The sequence below is a fragment of the Chiloscyllium plagiosum genome, chromosome 24, assembly GCF_004010195.1.
Source record: "Chiloscyllium plagiosum isolate BGI_BamShark_2017 chromosome 24, ASM401019v2, whole genome shotgun sequence".
Lineage (NCBI taxonomy): Eukaryota > Metazoa > Chordata > Chondrichthyes > Orectolobiformes > Hemiscylliidae > Chiloscyllium > Chiloscyllium plagiosum.
The window spans coordinates 2080455-2101593 of NC_057733.1; the positions used below are offsets into that span (position 1 = coordinate 2080455).

Consider the following 21139-nt stretch of genomic DNA (forward strand, 5'->3'; position numbering starts at 1 on the left):
GAGCAGATGAAGCATGTGTGGCAGAAGGACCTACATTGTGGCAGCACGGTGGCACAGTGGTTAGCACTGTTGCCTCACAGCGCCAAAGACCCGGGTTCAATTCCCGCCTCAGGCGACTGACTGTGTGGAGTTTGCACATTCTCCCCGTGTCTGCGTGGGTTTCCTCCGGGTGCTCCGGTTTCCTCCCACAGTCCAAAGATGTGCAGGTCAGGTGAATTCGCCATGCTAAATTGCCTGTAGTGTTAGGTGCAGGGGTAAATGTAGGGGAATGGGTCTGGGTGGGTTGTGCTTCGGCGGGTCGATGTGGACTTGTTGGGCCGAAGGGCCTGTTTCCACACTGTAAGCAATCTAATCTATATTTGAATGCTATTCTTTATTCACTCGTCAGCATTGCTGGCTGGGCAGCAGTTTTATTGCCCATCCTTAGTTTCTCTCGAGAAGGTGGTGGTGAGCTGCTGTCCTTAATTGCTACTGCCCATGTGCTGTAGGTAGACCTACAATGACCATAGGAATGGAATTCCAGGATTGTTACCCATTGTCAGTGATACATTTCCAAGTCAGATGGTGAGTGGCTTGAAGGAAAACTTGCAAGTTGTGGTGTTCCTGCTGCCCTTGACCTTCGAGATGGAAGTGATCGTGGGTTTGGAAGGTGCTAAGGATCTTTGGTGAATTTCTGCAGTGTATATTGTAGATAGTACACACTAAGTATCGGTGGTGGAGGAAGGGGATGCTTGTGGATGTGGTGCTAATCAAGCGGGATGCTTTGTCCTGGATGGTGTCAACTTCTTTCTTAAGTGCTATTGGAGCTGCACTCATTCAGGAAACTGGGAAATATTCCATCATATTCGTGATTTATGCCTTGTAGATGGCAGAGAAGCTTTCAGGAGTCAGGAGACAAGGAACTCACTGTAGTTTTCCAAGCCTCTTATCTGCTCTCGTAGCCATTGTATTTATGTGACAAGTCAGTTTCTAGTCAACAGTAACACCAAGGACATTGATAATGAGCTTACATACATATTACTCTTGCTGGGTTGTGTTGCAAGCATGTAGCATGTCACCACGACTTTTTGTTTCATTATTTCTGAATGGCTTGCCAAATAAGTTTGTTCCTGTGTAATATAACATCCACTACAAGAAATAAAAAATGGTAGCAGTTCACATTTAATGAGAACTGGAATGTTAGACTTCATTATAAACGGAGTACAGCATAAAATCTTGCTATAATTGTACAGAGCATTAGAAGCATCTAAAATAATGTGTAATTTTGCTCTCTTTATTTAAAGCTTACATTGCAGGCAGTTGGAGAAAGAGGTTTCCTCAATTCCTGTGATTAAGGTTATTATTTTCAGAAATTTGGAGCAATCTTGGCCTATACTCACAGGAATTTAGATAAATAACATGTAATCTTATCAAATCAAACACATACTCCGAGGGGGTTTGACAGACCAATGCTGAGCAACTGTTTCCCCCACATAAGGAAATCTAGAACGATTTCAAAGACAGGCAAAATGAATAAGATTATTTTTTTCCCCAGAAAGTTTGAATCCTCCATCCCAGAGAGTAGTAGAGGGTGGATCACTGAATATGTTCAAGGCTGAATTAGATTGATTTTAATTGACAAGGGAGTCAAGGGCTATGGGGCAGGTCATCCCATACTCTAAAGGAACAGTGAAACAGGGTCGACAGGCTGAATGGCCTACTTCTGTTCTTTTTTCTTATGATCTAAATCACCTAGTGACTTCAAATGTGGAAAATATACCAATGAGTACAAGCAGTTGGGCCAAAGGGATGTTTATACTGTGTGCAAGTGCCAGACAATGTTCATCTGCAAAGTGAGAGAATCCTTGACATTCACTGGTATAACCATTGCTAAATCCCCCACTATTAGCATATTGTCTTACCATTTACCAGAAACTGAACTGGAATAACCACAGAAACATTGTGACAGGGATTCAGCAATAGTTATACCATTGAATGTCAAGGGACAATGTCTGGATTCTCTCACATTGCAAGAGGCTCAGAATTCTGAAGTGAGTAACTCAGCTCCTGTCTCCTCAAGATCTGTTCACCATCTCAGGAATGTCTAAGGCACTAGTCAGGAATGTTATGGAATACTGTCCACTTGCTTGGGTGAATGCAGATCTAACACTTAAGAAGCTTGACACCATCCAGGACAAAGCAGCCCATTTAACTGGGCATTCCATCAAACACCTTCATCATTCACTCTCTGAACCATCAACACACAGTTGCAGCAGTGTGTACCATCTACAGGATGCACTGCAGTAACTCACCAAGACTTCTTCAACAACATTTTCCAAACTCACAGCCTCTACCACCTAGAAAGACAAGGACAGCAGATCATTGTGCATATTTTAAGCGGAGACAGATAATTTCCCTTCTGATCTAGAATCTAAAGATCATAAGAAAAGAGCAGCACAGCAAAGATGATCCGACTTAGAGAGTTGGAGCAGGCTGAAGAGATCAAATGGCAAGCTCCTATTCCTACTGCGTATGGATTTATATGTCAGAAAACCCTCCACTCGAGATTCTGCTCAAAGCCATATGCTATCCTGACCTGTAATTACATGCCTGCTGTTCCTTCATTTACACTGGGTCAAAGTCCTGCAGCTCTCTAATAGCACTGAGTGCACCTACGCCACATGGACTGTAACAGTTCACAAAAGTATAGCTTCGAGGCAACATTAAGGAGCCTGAATAGGAAGGACAAGAATGAGAGACTTTCAAAAGAGAGATGATTAGGTTGCAAGCTAGGTCCAAACCCATTGGGAATAAATACAGGGTATTCAAGCCTAGAGTATTTTGGAAGAATAAGTCTAGATTAGAGTGATGCTGGAAAAGCACAGCAAGTCAGGCAGCATCAGGATGAAGGGCTTATGCCCGAAACGTCGATTTTCCTGCTCCTCGTATGCTGCCTGACCTGCTGTGCTTTTCCAGCACCACTCCAATCTAGACTCTGATCTCCAGCATTTGCGGTCCTCACTTTTGCCTATTCTGGAAGAATAAGTATATTATTCTGGATCAGAAATTGGCTAGCTGAAAGAAGACAGGGCTAATGGTTGATGGGAAATGTTCATCCTGGAGTTCAGTTATTAGTGGTGTACCACAAGGATCTGTTTTGGGTCCACTGCTGTTTGTCAATTTTATAAACGACCTGGATGAGGGCGTAGAAGGATGGGTTAGTAAATTTGCAGATGACACAAAGGTCTGTACAGTTGTGCATAGTGAAACATAGGTTAGTTGCAGAGCTGGGCGAGAGGTGGCAGATGGAGCTTAATGCAGAAAAGTGTGAGGTGATTCACTTTGGAAGGAGTAATAGGAATGCAGAGTACTGGACGAATGGTAAGATTCTTGGTAGTGTAGATGAGCAGAAAGGTCTCTGTGCCATGTACATAGATCCCTCAAAGTTGCCACCCAGGTTGATAGGGCTGTTAAGAAGGCATACAGTGTATTAGCTTTTATTAGTAGAGGATCGAGTTTTGGAACCATGAGGTCACGCTGCAGCTGCACTTAGAGTATTGCATGCAGTTCTGGTCACTGCATTATAGGAAGGATGTGGAAGTTTTGGAAAGGGTTCAAAGATGATTTACTAGGATGTTGCCTGGTATGGAGGGAAAGTCTTACGGGGAAATGTTGAGGGACTTGAGGCTGTTTTCATTAGAGAGAAGGTGGTTGAGAGGTGATTTAATTGAGACATACAGGATCATCAGAGGATTAGCTCGGGTGGACAGTAAGAGCCTTTTTCCTAGGATAGAGATGGCTAGCACGAGGGAGCATAGCTTCAAATTGAGGGATGATAGTATAGGACAGATGTCAGAGGGTAATAAGGATGTAGAATGCACTGTTCGCAACAGTTCTGGATTCACCAACTTTACAGGCATTTAAATGGTCATTGGATAGGCATATGGATGAGAATGCAATAGCATAGGTTAGATGGACTTTGGATTGTTTTCACAGGGCAGTGCAACATCAAGGGCCAAAGGACCTTAATGTGCTGTGATGTTCCATGTTCTATTGATGAGAAAGCAGACTTTAGTGTAATTTAGTGTTTGTTGTTCTGTATAGACATGGTGGGCTAAAGAACCTTTTTCTATACTCTATGACTCTATGCTTCTTTAAATAAAGAACAGGTTGAATTCCAGCACAGACTTGTTAGGTCGATCAATGATGTGTGGAAACGTCCAACATAACAATGCTCAGCCAATCACGTCTGTGCCAGCTCTTTGAAAGAACTGCCCAATACACCTCACTTCCTGTAACCTCCTGCCTATTAGACCAGAAGTGCATCTCCAATTGCCGTTTGAAAGTTGCTTTGAAATCTGATTCCACCAACATTTAGTACATTGTACATGTTTACAATCCCCAATAAGACCATAAGTCATAGGTGTCGAAGCAAGGCCATTTGGCCCATCAAGTGCACTCCGCCATTTAATCATGGCTGATTGGTGTTTCAATTACCCGCACTCTCTCCGTAGCCCTTAATTCCTTGCGAGATCAAGAATTTATTAGTCTCTGCCTTGAAGACACCCAACATCCTGGCCTCCACGGCGCTCCGTGGCAATGAATTCCACAGGCCCACCACTCTCTGGCTGAATAAGTGTCTCCTCATTTCCATTCTATATTGACCCCCTCTAATTTTAAGGCTATGCGCACTGGTCCTAGTCTCCCCGCCTAATGGAAACAACTTCCCAGCGTCCACCCTTTCTAAGCCATGCATGATCTTGTAAGTTTCTATTAGATCTCCCCTCAACCTTCTGAACTCTAATGAATACAATCTCAGGACCTTCAGCCGATCATCACAAGTTAGGCCTACCATTCCAGGGATCATCTGTGTGAATTTCCGCTGGGCATGCTCCAGTGCCAGTATGTCTTTCCTGAGGTGTGAGATCCAAATTTGGACACAGTATTCCAAATGGGGCCTAACTAGAGCTTTATAAAGTCTCAGAAGCACATAGCTGCTTTTATACTCCAACTCTCTTGAGATAAATGATAACATTACATTTGCTTTTTTTATCACTGACTCAACCTGCGAGTCAACCTTCAGAGAATCCTGGACGAGCACTCCCAGATCCCTTTGTGCTTTGGCTTTATGAATTTTCTCACCGTTTAAAAAATAGTCCATGCCTGTATTTTTTTTTCCAAAGTGCAAGACCTCGCACTTGCTCACATTGAATTTCCTCAGCCAATTCCTGGACCACTCTCCTAAACTATCTAAATGTTTCTGCAATATAAGGACATTGCTTCTCATTTCTCTGCTTCTCTTCCCAGTAATTTTAAACCTCTGACTTCAGGTCGCTACGTACTGGGGAAAACAGCTTGCCATATTTGGCAATCACAACTTTTCATTATTTGAATGTCTCTGTTAAGTATCCCTTAACCTTCTCTGCATGAAGAACAGCTTGTCCCGATAACTGCATTTCCTCATCTCTGATATCTTCAAGACTTGCCTACAGTGCTATGAACTGTTAGCCGCACTCCAACCAAGGCCTTGCCAGTGACATGTCACAAAATTGTCTGCTGCTTGCAAGTAATTTCATGGGACACATCAAAGTGGTCTCAGTCCAACATATGGAATATAGAGTGTTCTAACATGAAACTCTTTCCAAATGGCCATAGATGGATGGCTAATGTGGGAACTAATGCAACGCCATTTGCAAAAGCTGTAGCAATTGAAGCTCAGGCCCATTTTTAGGCCAAAGTAGGGGAAGTTTGATGTTCACACTGGATGCCTAAACTGGAGCATTTCCTTCGTTAGTACTAACATATCTCATTTTGATGAGCATTAAGTCAGTCAATAGGCAGGGAAAAAATATGGATAACGAGACACTGTAAACTATTCAGCTTTTAATGTTACCTTGTCTTCTCTTCCATGTCATGGGTCGTCACACATTTTTGGACCTTGTCCACATTTACAGTCTTCGTCACTTTATCAAGATCTGGAAGAGCTCCCAGCTCCCCAGACAACGCCAAAGTGGAAGAGTATGCTTTCTTGTTGTCCTCTTCTTCCAGTGCATCATTAACAATGGTGCTGCAGTCCCCACCAAGGATTTTGACTGAAGCCCTTGCTGCCCCTTTAGATTTGCTCTGCTGAAAGAATTTGGTAATATTCTGAGAATCTTTCTTGGCACTCTCTGCCAGCAATTGCTTTTTAGTGGGTTTCCTCTTGCTGGGACTGGACTGGAGAGGGGAGCACTGATCTGTCCTCTCATTATAGTGTACACAGGGTTTTGTGACTTCTAGAGATCTTGTATCTTCTTTCTTTCTGGTTCCATCTGATTGGTGTATTGGGGTCTCTGAGCTAGTGCTATTCTTCTGCGCACTGCTCACTTGCACTGAGTTCTTCAGCATCTCTCCTGCGGTTCGGAATGGGCTGGATGAACTCTGACCTCCAACTCCAACACGCTTTCGTTTGAACTGCAAAGCATAAAAATAGATAAGCACCTGTCTGTATTTATGGTATGGACAGTGACAATGCAGTGGCTCCAGGTCAAACACACATATGATTAGAGGACCAGTAACGTACAGAACAGTGGCTGGAGATGAGAGACACACTAATATAGAGGATAGTGGCTTGAAGTCAGCAATGCTCTAAATAAAGTAGCACACGGCTGGAGGTCAGTGACATGCACGATTCAACAGGTCAAATACATAATACAAAGGTCAGAGGCTGGAGGTCAACAACATTCAAGAATCAATGGCTAGAAGTATTTGTACATGTGGTTGAAGTCATCCAGATTGAAGATCATCCTTCAGTACAGAAGTCAGATGGTTACAATCAATCAGTTACGTGTCCTTACAAATGCAATACTTGTAGCTAGCAACACAATCCCAACAAGTGGAAAGGTCAAAAGCTTCTTTACAGGACACTGTCAGGATGACATTCAGATGACATGAATCAGCATAATGCCAAGTTGGGGTTATAAAGCCCAGTTCTAAAGTGGATGCAAAAGCAGAGAGACCCAGGGTCTATGAGCACAAATCATAGGAAAAGGGAAGACTAAGGAAAATTTCCAAGAGTTTTGAAGTCCTCCCAAAGAATGAGTTTGATCCATAGACTGTGTTATGTTTAACATACTGAGATTTCAGGGGGGCAGGAATTCTACTGAGAGATTTTAAATCATACTAGTGAAGAGGAAAGGGGATTTATAGTCCTCCACTGAAAGACAAAAGATATACTCACAGAATAGAGCTGTGATGCGGAAATAAATGTTTCACCATCTTTTTCACAATCTGTTGTTGCTATTGTAGTGTCCATTTCTGTCAGTTTTGAATGCAAAGGATTATTTTGCATTGACTTATTTATTTCTCCAACCTAATATGAAAGAAGCAACAAATAAGTAAAAACGTGGAAGAGTCATGCTGAACTCGAAACATTAACTCTGTTTCTATCTCCATAGATACAGCCAGGCCTGTTGAGTTTCTCCAGCACCTTCTGCTTTACTTCAACCCCCTGAGCCTGCTCTGTCATCATGGCTGGTCTGCATCTCAACTCCATTTATCCTATTTTATTCCATACCCTTACTTAACAAGTATCTGGTAACCAGAGTCTTGAATTCCAGTTGTGACACAAAACATGGAAGTATTGTGGACTGACAGTGTGTTAAACTTCAAGACGACCTAGATATGGAATAGATGGATAAAAGCCAGATGAAATTTAATAGCGGAGTGTGAAGCGATTTAATTTGGTAGGAAGAACAAAGAAAGGCAATATAAACCAAAAGGTCGAGTTTGAAAGTGGATGCAAAATCAGAGTGTCCTTTGGTTCTATAAGCTGAAATCATTGATGCTGCCAGGGCAGGTTAAGAATGTAATTAATAAAGTATAAGGTCAGGAGTATAAAAATAACCAACTTATGATAAAATTATACAAACATTGGCTTGGTCTTAATTGAAGTACAGGTCTGGGCAGAAAGATGTGAAGACATCAAAGAGGATACAGAAATAATTCATGATAATAGCTCCAGGGATGAAGAATTTCAGTTACACAAAGAGAAGATTAAGAAAAATCCGACAGAGGTAACCAAAAGAATGAGGGAGATCTTGAGAGAATACATATTGAGAAACAGATCAGTTGAAGGAACTTTTGAGAATGAGAGGAAACCAATTGAAAATAATAGGCAAAACTTAGCAATGGTAACATGAGAAGATCATTATCTACTTTATTGAATCTCTGTCATTTTTGCAACCTCTAAGCATCATATTTGAACCCATCTATAAAGTTAATCCTTTACGCCAGAGTACAAGTCTGACGAAATCTCTGCTGTACATTTTTCAAATCTAATATATCTCTCGAGGTGCAGTGCACAGAATAGAAAGCAGTACATCAAGCTATGTCAAATAAAGACTCTGGACAACTGATATATTACATTCAGAGGAACCTCATTATCTGAATGGCACAGTGTGGGGGGACTATTTTGTTCGGATAATCGAATGCAAGATAACACAGTTTAGCCAAGCATCGGGACCTTATGATCTTATTCGGATAATCCAAAATTTGGATAATCAAATGCCAGATACCAAGGTTCCTCTGTACTTTGGTTTTGAATCTCGAGATAAAAGGCAATGTTCCATTAAATATTTGATTACATTCTGTACATATGCATGAGCATATGTCACATTTGTCACATGGCACCCCAAATCTCTCCATTTCTCCACAGGCTCACACTTGTCAGGAAAATATTCAGATCTGTTTCATCGGATGGCATTACAGACTGAACTTTATCTGCCAACATTTTGCCCACTCACTTAGTTTATGTTTTTTTGTAACAAACTACTTCCACCTATACACTTGCTTTAGTTTTGAACCTAGTGTCATCTGTGAATTTGTAATTATCTACTCTGATAAAGTAGGAGAAAGTGAGGACTGCAGACGCTGGAGATCAGAGTCGACATTGCAGTGCTGGAAAAGTACAGCAGGTCAGGCAGCATCTGTTTCTCGTCGATTCTCCTGCTCCTCGGATTCTGCCTGACTTGCTGTGCTTTTCCAGCACTACATTCTCGACTCTACTCTCATAAAAGCAGAATATTGATGCTGTAATTCTGAAAGTGTTCTGAAGAATCATCTCAGCGTTGAAACTTTAACTCTGTTTCTCTTTCCATTGATGCTGCCAGACTTGCTGCGTTTTTCAGCACTGTTTTCATTCCACATCTACGGGTTTACCATCAACCCATTTAACAAGGTCACCTCCAATTTTATGTGCTCTCATATTTAATCTTAACCTTGTGTGACCATTAACAAATGTAAATCTATAAAGACAACATCCATATTGCACTTCTATCCTCTGTCCTTAATCGCCTCTTCAAAAAATACAAACAGATTCAACAAAAAATTTACTGTAATAAATGACAAACTAAACACTGCTTCCTTTTTCAATGCATCTTAATTTTTAGCTACACACAAGAACACACTGCAATCTCTAGCCAGGTTTATCACACACTGCAATCTCTATGTAATTACAATTCTAGAGCAAACAATCCACTGTTTTTTTCAACTTCCAAACCCTTCCAGTACTCCTGCTTCAATGATTTTGATTAACCAGAGCTGAGCACTTGCATTAGTTTTCAGAAGGTCTCTCAATTCTACCACCAATAGTAAAGCCCATAACTATTCTGAATGGCCCAACTTTGCCAAGACAAAACTTAGACCACTGCGGATGCTTCTCTTCTATCAGAAACCATGTCCCTCCCAAGTTCAGCTGTAATAGCCCAAAAAGTCAAGCAGCCTGTTCAGTTTCCTAAGCACAAAGAACTTCTGTCTCTATGATGTTAATTGATCTGAAGGAACTGCAACAATTCAAGAAGATAGCTAGCTCACATCCCGTGAATGAAGATTTAAAGTATATTGTTTGTTATACAAATGCTATAGAATAAGTTTAGAGATTAGAGTCAACGTTAAGGAGTGTGAAGAGATTTGTCAGGAATGGGATGCTTTCAAAAGAAACATGATTAGGATGCAAGCCAGGCCCATACCCATAAGAAATAAATGCCAAGTATCCAAAGCTGGAGTACCCTGGATAATAAAGGATACTGTTGAGAAAACAAGGAAGTAAAAAGTGGCGTATGGCATTAGTGTAGTTTGGTGTTTGTTGGTCTGCATAGACATAGTGCTCAGTATGGCCTGTTTCTATGCTTTTTGACAACATAACTCCAAGCTTTTAATTTGATCTCTGTTCTCTTCACCACAGCAAATGAAACACATTAACCTTGCATCCAAGTAAAAACATTAATTAAATACTCTTGATCCCATACATATTAAAAAAAATAAATAAACAGTTCACATGTTCTTGTTTTGGTTAAAGTAGAAGGCACATAGAAACAGAAAGTATGTTTAGTGTTTAATAACTTTACAGGATTTTGGGAAACTCAGACAACGGATTGTAAACTCAGAGACTGCTGCCCTTGTCTCAAGCATAAATGTGTTTTCCTCAGTATAGTCACCTGAGTGTTCATCAAAAAACCATAGCACCTAGGCTAACTGTCAGGGAGACTTCACAGCAGGCAGCATGTACAATAAATCTAAAAACACAGTCCCAACTTAATAAACTTTATTATTATAACACAGAGTAACAAATGGTATGTGCATTGTTATTAATTCTGTTCCTTTGAAGAAAATATAAAACTAACATTGTCATTCCCTATGAAATCTTGCCCCAATTGACTCTAGCACAACGTAAAAACTGAGGCTATCAATCTTCACTTTAAAACCAGTGCTTATAAAGCATGCCTCATGGTACATGATGATACAGTGCATGCTCAGGCTGCTCCAGAACAATGGTGCACAATTGTTCTCATTTTAACATTCTGTTGTCCCTACATTCCTTAAAGAGGTCACAATTAAAAATCAGAATCACACAATTTATTTTCATTGCAGTTTCTGAGCGTAACTCTTAACAAGCTGCTCTCACTATAATGTTTTCAGTAAGAAGTTTCTAAGGGCCTCAGTTGTAACCTTCCACATGAATATTTCCCTTTTTTAACAGCAGTTGTTTAATATCCACAATGCTTAAATATATTTAACAAGCTATTTTTATTAAATCTAATAGATTCCCAACAATGCATCACTTGATTTACCCACCTTTTTTAGCATTAGTGCTTTGTACAAGTTAGCCATCTTGCTCATTTTGAAAGCTTCATATTCCATTTCTACAGCACATGAGTGAGGGTCTGCCCTGTTAGAGAGGAGAGAGGCATCAGGGCATGTAACAGAATCAGTTGCATAAATCTTCATTGCAAGAAAAAGAAAGCACATTGCCACAACTTACATACAAAGATCTCATAGAAACGTCTTGGTGAATGGAATGCAGGACAAAATTATGAAAGTATAACTGCATTTAACAAAGAACAAGCACTTTTAGATCAGATTAGATTAGATTCCCTACAGCATGGAAACAGGCCGTTCGGCCCAACAAGTCCACACCTACCCTCTGAACAGTAACCCACCCAGACCCATTCCCCTATCCTCGATTTATCCCTGGCTAATGCACCTAACACTGTGGACAATTTAGCATGGCCAATTAACCTGACCTGCACATCTTTAGATTGTGGGAGGAAATCAGAGCATCCAGAGGAAACCCACACAGACAGTCACCCGAGGCGGGAATCGAACCCAAGTCCCTGGCACTATGAGGCAGCAGTGCTACCCCTGAGCCGCCATGCCGCCTCTGGTACCTTTGGTACAATAAAATCAGTCAAATTCTGATAATCTGAAACTCCAGCCAAGTTGTCAGCCATTCCTAAAGGCATAATAAGAAATCCAATAGAGGGATACACATGAGAAGCTGAAGTTCGAGACTGATAACTCTATATTAGCTGAACCAGAGGACATTTGTCACTTGACTATGATAACAACGTATGAAAACAACACACTAAACAGAAAAAGATTATGAAGCTTCCCAACTAGAGGAAGAATGCCTCATTTCAGCCTCGGGACTCTATAACGACATGGCACCAACACTGATTTCACCAGTTTCCAAATCTCCCCTCCCCCATCTCATCCCAGATCCAACCATCCAACTCGGCACTGCCCTCTTGGCCTGTCCTACCTGTCCATCTTCCTTCCGAACTCTCTGCTCCACCCTCCCCACCGACCTATCACAATTACCTTCCACCTGCATCCACCTATCACCTTCCCCCCAGCCCAACCCTCACCACCAACCCCCTCCCCGAAACATCGACTCTCCTGCTCCTCGGATCCTACCTGACCTGCTGTGCTTTTTGAGCACCACACTTTTTGATTCTGACTCTCCAGCATCTGCAGTCCTCACTTTCTCCTCTTTAATTGTATTATGGTCAGGTTGTCATAAGGAGTCAATAAATTGAAGATTAAGACATTTTTCACATATTTACTGCATCATGGATTTTTTTTGGCATAGAATGTGGACAAATCAGATTATGGAGGGGCCTCTCCTTGTCTATTTTAAAGCTTGTGGGCAAGCCATTTGTGATTCAACTTATTGAAATGGTACTAGACTTCATTCACTCTACCAAAGATAGCCATGCCTTCAGCTGCCTAGGCCAAAAGCTCTAGACATCTCTCAACAAGTTTCTCCAATTGTCTCATTTCCTTTTAATGTCTCCTTAAATTCGACCTCTTTAATCAAGCTTTAGGTCACAGGTTTGAATGTTTCCTTCTTTCATGGAGAATCAATGGTTGTCTGGCTATACGTCTGTGATGTGCCTTGGGATATTTTGCTGCATTAAAGAAGCTATTGATAGAAATATAATTATTGAGGCTGTGTTGAATAACATGCGTGTGTACTTGACTGCCACAATCTTTACTCACCACTCTGGCTTTGTAATTCCATGCTGTTTATTCTTGGTCAGTGCCTCCTCTAGCATGTGGAGACAGTGTTCACGTGCCTGATATAGAATACATCAGTGGTAAAAGGAGAGACATAACAATTAGTTTATAACATGCAGTGCCATCAACAGAAATTCAACGTATAAACTTCTAGAATTAGAATTAGAATCCCTAGTGTGGAAACAGGCCCTTTGGCCCAACAAGTCCACACCCACCCATCCCGGTACCCCCTATACTTATCCCGACTAATAATCTACACTATGGGCAATTTAGCATGGCCAATTCACCTAACCTGCACATCTTTTTGGATTGTGGGAAGAAACTGGAGCACCCAGAGGAAACCCACACAGACATGGGGAGAATGTGCAAACTCAACAGTCGCCTGAGGCTGGAATTGAACCCGGGTCCCTGGTGCTGTGAGGCAATAGTGCTAACCACTGAGCCACCGTGATGCCCACAAGTTGTTTATCCATTGCTATTTTTCAAAATAAACAGATGTATTTTAATTCCCATGCCTAATACAAATTTTCAGACTGGTTCAGCTTCAGAATTTAGGTTGAATCAATTTCGAATTCACAGTCAGAATGATAGCAGTCAGTTCTTCAGATCCACAAAGGAGTTCTTTGTGAGTCTAAACCAGAATTTATCAGGAAAAATAATCTGTTCATGTATCTCATTGCTGCGTTTCGGATTTTGTAGTGTTCAAATCGGCTGCTGCTCTGCTTACACAACAACAGACTGTAAAGGAACACAAGATGTCCTGAAGTTAGGCAAGACAATGATAATGCAAGATTCTCCCAATGGATAAACCTTCTACTAAGGTAAAGAAAAAAGCTAACCCAACCAGTCACAGTAACTTTCCAATGCTTGTAACTTCTTCAAATAAAACCAATTAAAAAGTAACATTAAAGCAGGGACTTTGCTATCAAATCTAAGCCAAGATTACAGGTGAAAAATATCCACTATTGTTGGTGATTCAGTAAAAACTGGGCAGATCCAATCTGGCTCCCTCTCAGTACTTTCAGCCACCAGCACAGCACAAATTAGCATTAAACTATCAATCTCATTCAGGTAGTTTTATACAGGAAGTAGAAAAGTACTTCATTGCTGCAGTTGGAAACACGAAAGCTAAATTTGATGTGCACACTGTTGCAGTTGCATTGAAGACAGAATTGTAGACAGATTCTGGGTAGTCAAAGATGGAGGGCTGGAAAATTTCTAGCTGAAACAAGCTGTTCCTTTTTTTTTGAGGTGTTTTAGGTATTGGAGGTGATTTCCTCGAATTCCAGGAGCAGCAATTACTGTTTTATATGCTGTTGCAATGTTTTGGAACTTTGGAGAAAAAAAATATCAAAACAACACCACTTTTAAAAGGGAGAAGAACAGACAAAGGCAGTACATGGTCCGGTCAGTGCAGGAGAGAGAGAGAGAGAGAGAGAGAGAGACAGTGAGAGAGAGAGACCCACACTGCTAGCTGACACAGCAGTGAACCTGCGCAATCACTGCCTTTGCTGTTGAATTCATGTATCACTGAACATCGGAGTGCGTCTAGGGAAATTAACAAACACTGAAATTCACAACTGATCTTGGAGGAACCTGCTAGGGAGAGGTCACAGAGGAGAAACAGATAAGTGAATAGTTTAGGTGTGGCCTTGCTGTAAGTCTGCAGTAGTGAGTAGAGTGGGTTCTTTCTTCATTATATGTTTTATTGAGATATGTCTCTTATATAAGCCATAAGTGTTAAGTTAGCCAGGAGCAGTGTTTTGTAGAGGAATAAGAGTGTTATTTTCTGGGTCTGCAGATTGGAAGAAACAGAAATGGTCCTAAGTAGAGTGATATGCACTTCTTGTTGATGTGGGAGTTTAGGGCGAGTTTACGTGTTACTGAGGATTATATCTGCAATAAATGCCATTGGTTGTGAATCCTGTCAGATCAAATGGATCAGTTGGAGGGACAGTTGGAGGCAATGAGGAATTTACAAGAGAAAGGGGATGTGATGGACGGCAGTTATAGGAAAGGAGAAAAGTTGCAGATACAGTCACATAGATGAATTAACTCCAGGAGAGCGAAGTGAGGTAGGCAGGTAGTACAAGAGTCTTCTATGGCTATCCCCAATTCAAACAATTATGCTGTTTTGGAAAATGTAGGGTGTAATGGATTCTCAGGGGAGTGTAGCATGAATAGCCAAGTTTTGGGTATCGAAACTGGCTCTAATGTAATGAGGAGTATGTTAGGTTCCAAGAGATCGATTGTGTTCGGGGATCCGTAGTCTCAGGCAGATTGAATTTCAGTGGCCAGAGCAAAAAATCAGAATGGTGTGTTACCTCCCTGGTGCCAGGATCAAAGATGTTTCAGAGAGGGTGCAGAATGTTCTCAAGGGGGAGAGGGGTCAGCAGAAAGTCATTGTACACATGGGAACCAAAGGCATAGGAAGGGAAGAGGATGAGATTCTGAAGGGACAATAGAGAGAGTTAGGCAGGAATTTAAAAAGGAGGTCCTTGAGAGTAGTAATATCTGGATTACTCCCAGTGCTTCAAGCTAGTGAGGATAGGAATAGGGTAGAGCAGAATTAATGCATAGCTAAGGAGCTGGTATATGGGAGAAGGATTCACAGTTTTGGATCATTGGAATCTCTTCGGGGTAGACATGACCTCTACAAGAAGGACGTATTGCAGCTGAATTGGAAGGGGACTAATATACTGGCAGGGAGATTTGCTCAAGCTGCTCAGGAGGATTTAAACTGGTAAGGTTGGTGGGGGGAGGGTGGGACCCAGGGAAATAGTGAGGAAAGAGACCAATCTGAGACTGGTACAGTTGAGAACAGAAGCAGGTCAAACTGTCAGAGAAGGCAAGGGCAAAGCAGAGAACAAGGTAGGACTGATAAATTGAACCTTATTTATTTCAACGCAAGAGGCCTAACAGGGAAGGCAGATGAACTCAGGGCATGGTTGGGAACGTGGACTGAGATGTCATAGCAATTACAAACATGTGGCTCAGGGATGGACAGGACTTGCAGCTTAATGTTCCAGGATGCAAATGCTACAGGAAGGTCAGAAAGGGAGGCAAGAGAGGAGGGGGAGTGGCGTTTTTGATAAGGGATAGCATTACAACTGTATTGAGGGAGGATATTCCCGGAAATACATCCAGGGAAGTTATTTGGGTGGAACTGAGAAATAAGAAAGGGAAGATCACCTTATTGGGATTGTATTACAGGCTCCTAATAGTCAGAGGGAAATTGAGAAACAAATTTGTGAGGAGATCTCAGTTATCTGTAAGAATAATAGGGTGGTTATGGTAGGGGATTTTAACTTTCTAAACATAGACTGGGACTGCCATAGTGTTAAGGGTTTAGATGGAGAGGAATTTGTTAAATGTGTACAAGAAAATTTTCTGATTCAGTATGTGGATGCTCCTACTAGAGAAGGTGCAAAACGTGACCTACTCTTGGGAAATAAGGCAGGTGACTGAGATGTCAGTGGGGGAGCACTTTGGGGCCAGCGACCATAATTCTATTAGTTTTAAAATAGTGATGGAAAAGGATAGACCAGATCTAAAAGTGGGTGGCATGGTGGCACGTGGGCAGCACGGTGGCACAGTGGTTAGTACTACTGCCTCACAGCGCCAGAGACCCGGGTTCAATTCCCACTTCAGGCGACTGTCTGTGTGGAGTTTGCACATTCTCCGTGTCTGCGTGGGTTTCCTCTGGGTGCTCCGGTTTTCTCCCACAGTCCAAAAATGTGCAGGTTAGGTGAATTGGTCATATTAAATTGCCCGTACTGTTAGGAGCAGGTGTAAACGTAGGGGAATGGGTCTGGGTGGGTTGCGCTTCAGCAGGTCGGTGTGGACTTGTTGGGCCGAAGGGCCTGTTTTCCACACTGTAAGTAATCTAATCTTAAAAAAAAGTTGAAGCTCTAAATCGGAGAAAGCCTAATTTTGACAGTATTAGGCAAGAACTGATTGGGGGCAGATGTTCACAGGTAAAGGGACCGCTGGAAAATGGGAGCGTTCAGAAATGAGATAATGAGAGTCCAGAGACAGTACATTCCTATTAGGGTGAAAGGAAAGACTAGTAGGTGTAGGGAATGCTGGACGACTAGAGGAATTGAGGGGTTGATTAAGAAAAAAGAGGAAGCATATGTCAGGTATAGACAGGATAGATCGAGTGAATCCTTAGAAGAGTATAAAGGCAGTAGGAGTAAAAATAAAAGGGAAATCAGAAGAACAAAAAGGGGACATGAGATCGCTTTGGCAAATAGAGTTAACAAGAATAAAAGCGGCTTTTACAAATACATTATGGACAAAAGGGTAACTAGAGAGAGATTGGGCCCCTCAAAGATCAGCAAGGCAGCCTATGTGTAGAGCCGCAGGAGATGGAGGAGATACTAGACAAGTATTTTCCATCAGTGTTTACTGTGGAAAAGGACATGGAAGATACAGAATGTACGGAAATAGATGGGGACGCAGCAGGAGGGGTGGGAGACGAGAAACGGGGAGGAGGGTGGGGGGGCGTGGCCCATTACAGCGCAGGGGGGACCTGGAGTAGTATGAGGGGGTGTGGTGAGGCCCAGAGAAACGAGAGGATGGGGCAAGGCCCAGAGCAGCGTTGATGCGGGAGATGAGGCCTGGAGCAGCATAACTTACCTTGGTGCAACTGAGTGCCAATACCAGTGGACCGGAGGCTTGGAGCGGAGCAGGACAGTTGTTAGACTGGGGTCTGGCATGAGCGGTCAGACCATGTGCTGAACTGCTGGGCAATTTGAAATTCTTTACTGGTGTGTAGTGTCAATCCTTGAACTATGTTATAATTATCTTATTCTATCTTTTTATTTTAGACACTAAGTAATGCTACTACTTCTCCTCTTATTCCTCTTTTGTATCCAAGATTTGTACCTAAGTACTTGTGCCTAAGATGTACTCCTGTACTGGAGTACGTGACAATAAGGATATTCCTGGAACTGTTTGATTGATCTTTGATTGATTTGATTTATTATTGTCACATGTATCTAGATACAGTGAAACATTCTGTTGTGCATGCATACAGCAGACCGTACCATATGAAGTGTATAAGAGTAATAGAACAGAACGAGGAATACAATGTTACGGCCGCAGAGAAAGTGCACAAACAGCATGATCAACATTAAATTTAAAATTTGAGAAGTTCTCCCTGATAACTATGCAATAGCCAGATTGGTGGCACTATGACTGGCTCTGGGGCACAGCAGGAAAGGGTAAAGGTCAACAGGACCTTAGTGATAGGAGACTCAATAGTCAGGTGGACAGACAGGAGATTTTGTGGCCACAAACAGGAATCCACGATGGTGTTACTTCCCAGGTGTCAGGGTCCAGGATGTCTCATAGCGGCTGCAGAACGCTCTCAAAGGGGAGGGTGAGCAGCCAAAAGTCATTGTGCATGTTGGCACAAATGACATAGATAGAAATAGAGATGAGGTCCTGCGGAGTGATATCGAGAGCTCGGAAAAACGTTAAAAACCACAACCTCATCGGTGGTAATCTCCTGATTAATTCCAGTACCACATGCCAGTGAGGGTAAAAAAAATGAAATAATAACAATAGGAGGATATGGCAGATGAATGCATGGCTAAAGAATTGGTGGAGGGGCAGGGATTCAAATTTTTAGATCATTGGGGTTTTTTCTGGGGCAGAGGTGACCTGTTCAAGAGGGACAGGTTGAATCTGAACTGGAGGGGGACAAATATTTTGGTGGAGAAAGTGAGGACTGCAGATGCTGGGGATCAGAGCTTAAAAATGCATTGCTGGAAAAGCGCAGCAGGTCAGGCAGCATCAAAGGAGAAGGAGAATCGACGTTTCGGGCATAAACCCTTCTTCCTGAAGAAGGGCTTATGCCCGAAACATCAATATCTTGGTGGCCAGGTTTGCTAGTGCTACACAGAGGGTATAAACTAGATTGGCGGAAGGTCCTCAACAGCAGGGAGGCAAATGCCAAGCTGGAAGGAGATACAGTAATCCGAAATAGCAAAGCGAAGAGACAGGTCAGGCTGGAACATGACAGGGAGCAAGGAATGCCTGTTGGATTAAATTGCATCAATTTCAGTGCAAGAGGGTTGACAGGTAAGGCTGATGAACTCAGAATATGGATAGGTAACGTGGGCCTGGGATATTATAGCCATGACAGAAATGCCTGAGGGGGACAGTACTGGCAGCTTAATAATTGGTAGCTAGGGTACAGGTGCTTTAGGTGGAAAGAGGGAAGGGGAAGTTGCATTTTTGATTAAGGCAAGTATCACAGCAGAAATCAGAGATGAAATAACTGAAGTAAGGCTTTGTGGCTGGAGCTAAGAAATAAAAAAAAGAGGGTGGTGACATTATTGAAGTAGTCAACGGGAAAAGAATGAATATGGAGGAAGATTGATGAAACTTGCAAGAGGGTTGCCATAGCAGGGGATTTTAATTTTCCTAATATTGCCTGGGACTGCCATTGCATTAAGGGCTTAGATGGAGTGGAATTTGTTAGGTGGGTTCAGAAAAGCTTCCTCAAGCATTATATAGAATCCTACTTGGGAAGAGGCAAAACTCAATGTACTTTTGGGAAATAGGGCAGGACATATAACAGAGGTGACAGTGGGGGAGCACTTTGGGATCAGTGATCATAGTTCTCCAATAATTTTCAAATAGTTATGGAGAGGGACAAAACAGGTCCGCAGGTTCAAGTTCTAAACTAGGGCAAGGTAAACTTTGATGGAATTAGACAGGAGTTTGCAGGGGCTGACTGGAGTTAGTTTGTTTGGAGGCAAAGTGACAAGTGGGAGGCCTTGAAATGTGAGATAGATAGAGGTCAAGGTCTATATGTTCCTTTGAGGGTGAAAAGGAAGGTTGACAGGAATAGGGAACCCTGGATGATGACAGATATTGAGGCTTTGATCAGAAGAGAAGGAGAAAGTATAGCTCCAGTACAAGCAGCTGGAATCAAGGGAATTCCTGGAGGTATATAGGGAGAAAAGGAGTTTACTGAATGAGGAAATCAGGAGGCCAAAAAGGGGGCAAAAGATAGCCTTGGTTGAGAAGATTAGGGTGAATCCAAAGGGGTTCTTTAAGTATATTATAGGAAAAAGAATAACTAAAGAGAAAGAGAATAGGACCCCTCAAGTACCGAAGTGGACATATATGTGCAGAACTGCAGGAGATGGGTGAGGTCCTCGATGAATATTTCTGCTCAGTGTTTACCATGAAGAAAGACAAGACGACTTGGGAACTTGGGGATAATCCAGATCACAGTAGAGGTGGTGTTGCATGTATTAGAGTGTATGAAGGTGGATAAATCTCTTGGTCCTGACCAGATATAACCAAGATGCGAGAGAAGGAATTGCGGGGGCTCATTTTTTGCATCAATACCCACAGGTGAGGTCCCAGAAGACTGGAGGGTAGGGAATGTTGTGCCCTTATTCAAGAAGGACTGCAAAGAAAAACCTGGGAATTTTCGAACAGTAAGCCTAAAATTGTGATAGGTAAGTTACTTGAGAAGATTCTGTGAGATAAATAGATTAGTAGATACCCTACAGTGTGGAAACAGGCCCTTCAGCCCAACAGGTCCACACCGACCCTCCGAAGAGTAACCCACCCAGACCCATTTCCCTCTGACTACTGCACCTAACCTATGGGCAATTTAGCATGGCCAATTCACCTGACCTGCACATCTTTGGACTGTGGGAAGAAACCAGAGCACTTGGAGGAAACCCACACAGACACGGGGAGAATGTGCAAACTCCACACAGACAGTCGCCCGAGGCTGGAGTCAAACCTAGGACCCTGGCGTTATGAGGCAGCAGTGTTAATCACTGAGCCACCGTGCCACCCCAAAACAAGTCCACACCGACCCTCCGAAGAGTAACCCACCCAGACCCATTTCTCTCTGACTAACGCACCTAACATTGGTCCATCGCTGTGTGTTCTGGATTAGTGGTGCTGGAAGAGCACAGCAGTTCAGGCAGCATCCAAGGAGCTTTGAAATCGACGTTTCGGGCAAAAGCCCTTTTATTCCTGATGAAGGGCTTTTGCCCGAAACGTCGATTTCAAAGCTCCTTGGATGCTGCCTGAACTGCTGTGCTCTTCCAGCACCACTAATCCAGAATCTGGTTTCCAGCATCTGCAGTTATTGTTTTAACTCGTTTTTACATCGCTGTTTGTTATCTATATCAATGATTTGGATGAGAATGTACAAGGCATGATTAGTAAATTTGCAGTTGACTCTAAAATAGGAGAAATCATGGACAGCGAGGAAAGTTATCAGAAATTGCAGCCGAAGAAGCAAGCCAAGAAATGTAAATGAGCTATTTTGATAAGAGTG

General features: G+C 42.3%; 1 protein-coding gene and 1 long non-coding RNA gene across 8 annotated transcripts in view; one reads left to right on the forward strand and one right to left on the reverse strand.

The window, feature by feature from the left end:
* LOC122561958 overlaps positions 1-21139 on the forward strand; it is an 80003-nt gene that overhangs the window by 23505 nt on the left and 35359 nt on the right. Inside the window, exon 1 of one of the 2 annotated variants that reach the window (XR_006315175.1) lies at positions 13522-13637. The exons of the other annotated variant lie outside the window; for it this stretch is intronic. This is a non-coding gene — a long non-coding RNA (uncharacterized LOC122561958). Of the gene's footprint in view, positions 1-13521; positions 13638-21139 lie in introns of those variants that run through there. 2 annotated transcript variants of the gene reach the window in all.
* Positions 1-21139, reverse strand: part of recql5 (RecQ helicase-like 5) — a 132005-nt gene that overhangs the window by 18530 nt on the left and 92336 nt on the right. For all 6 annotated transcript variants that reach the window (XM_043714283.1, XM_043714284.1, XM_043714282.1 and 3 more), the window contains exons 12-15: positions 12799-12875; positions 11092-11185; positions 7199-7330; positions 5873-6432 (exon numbers count right to left, since the gene is read on the reverse strand). In XM_043714283.1, coding sequence (XP_043570218.1) covers positions 5873-6432; positions 7199-7330; positions 11092-11185; positions 12799-12875 — 863 coding nt within the window. The remainder of the gene's footprint in view (positions 1-5872; positions 6433-7198; positions 7331-11091; positions 11186-12798; positions 12876-21139) is intronic.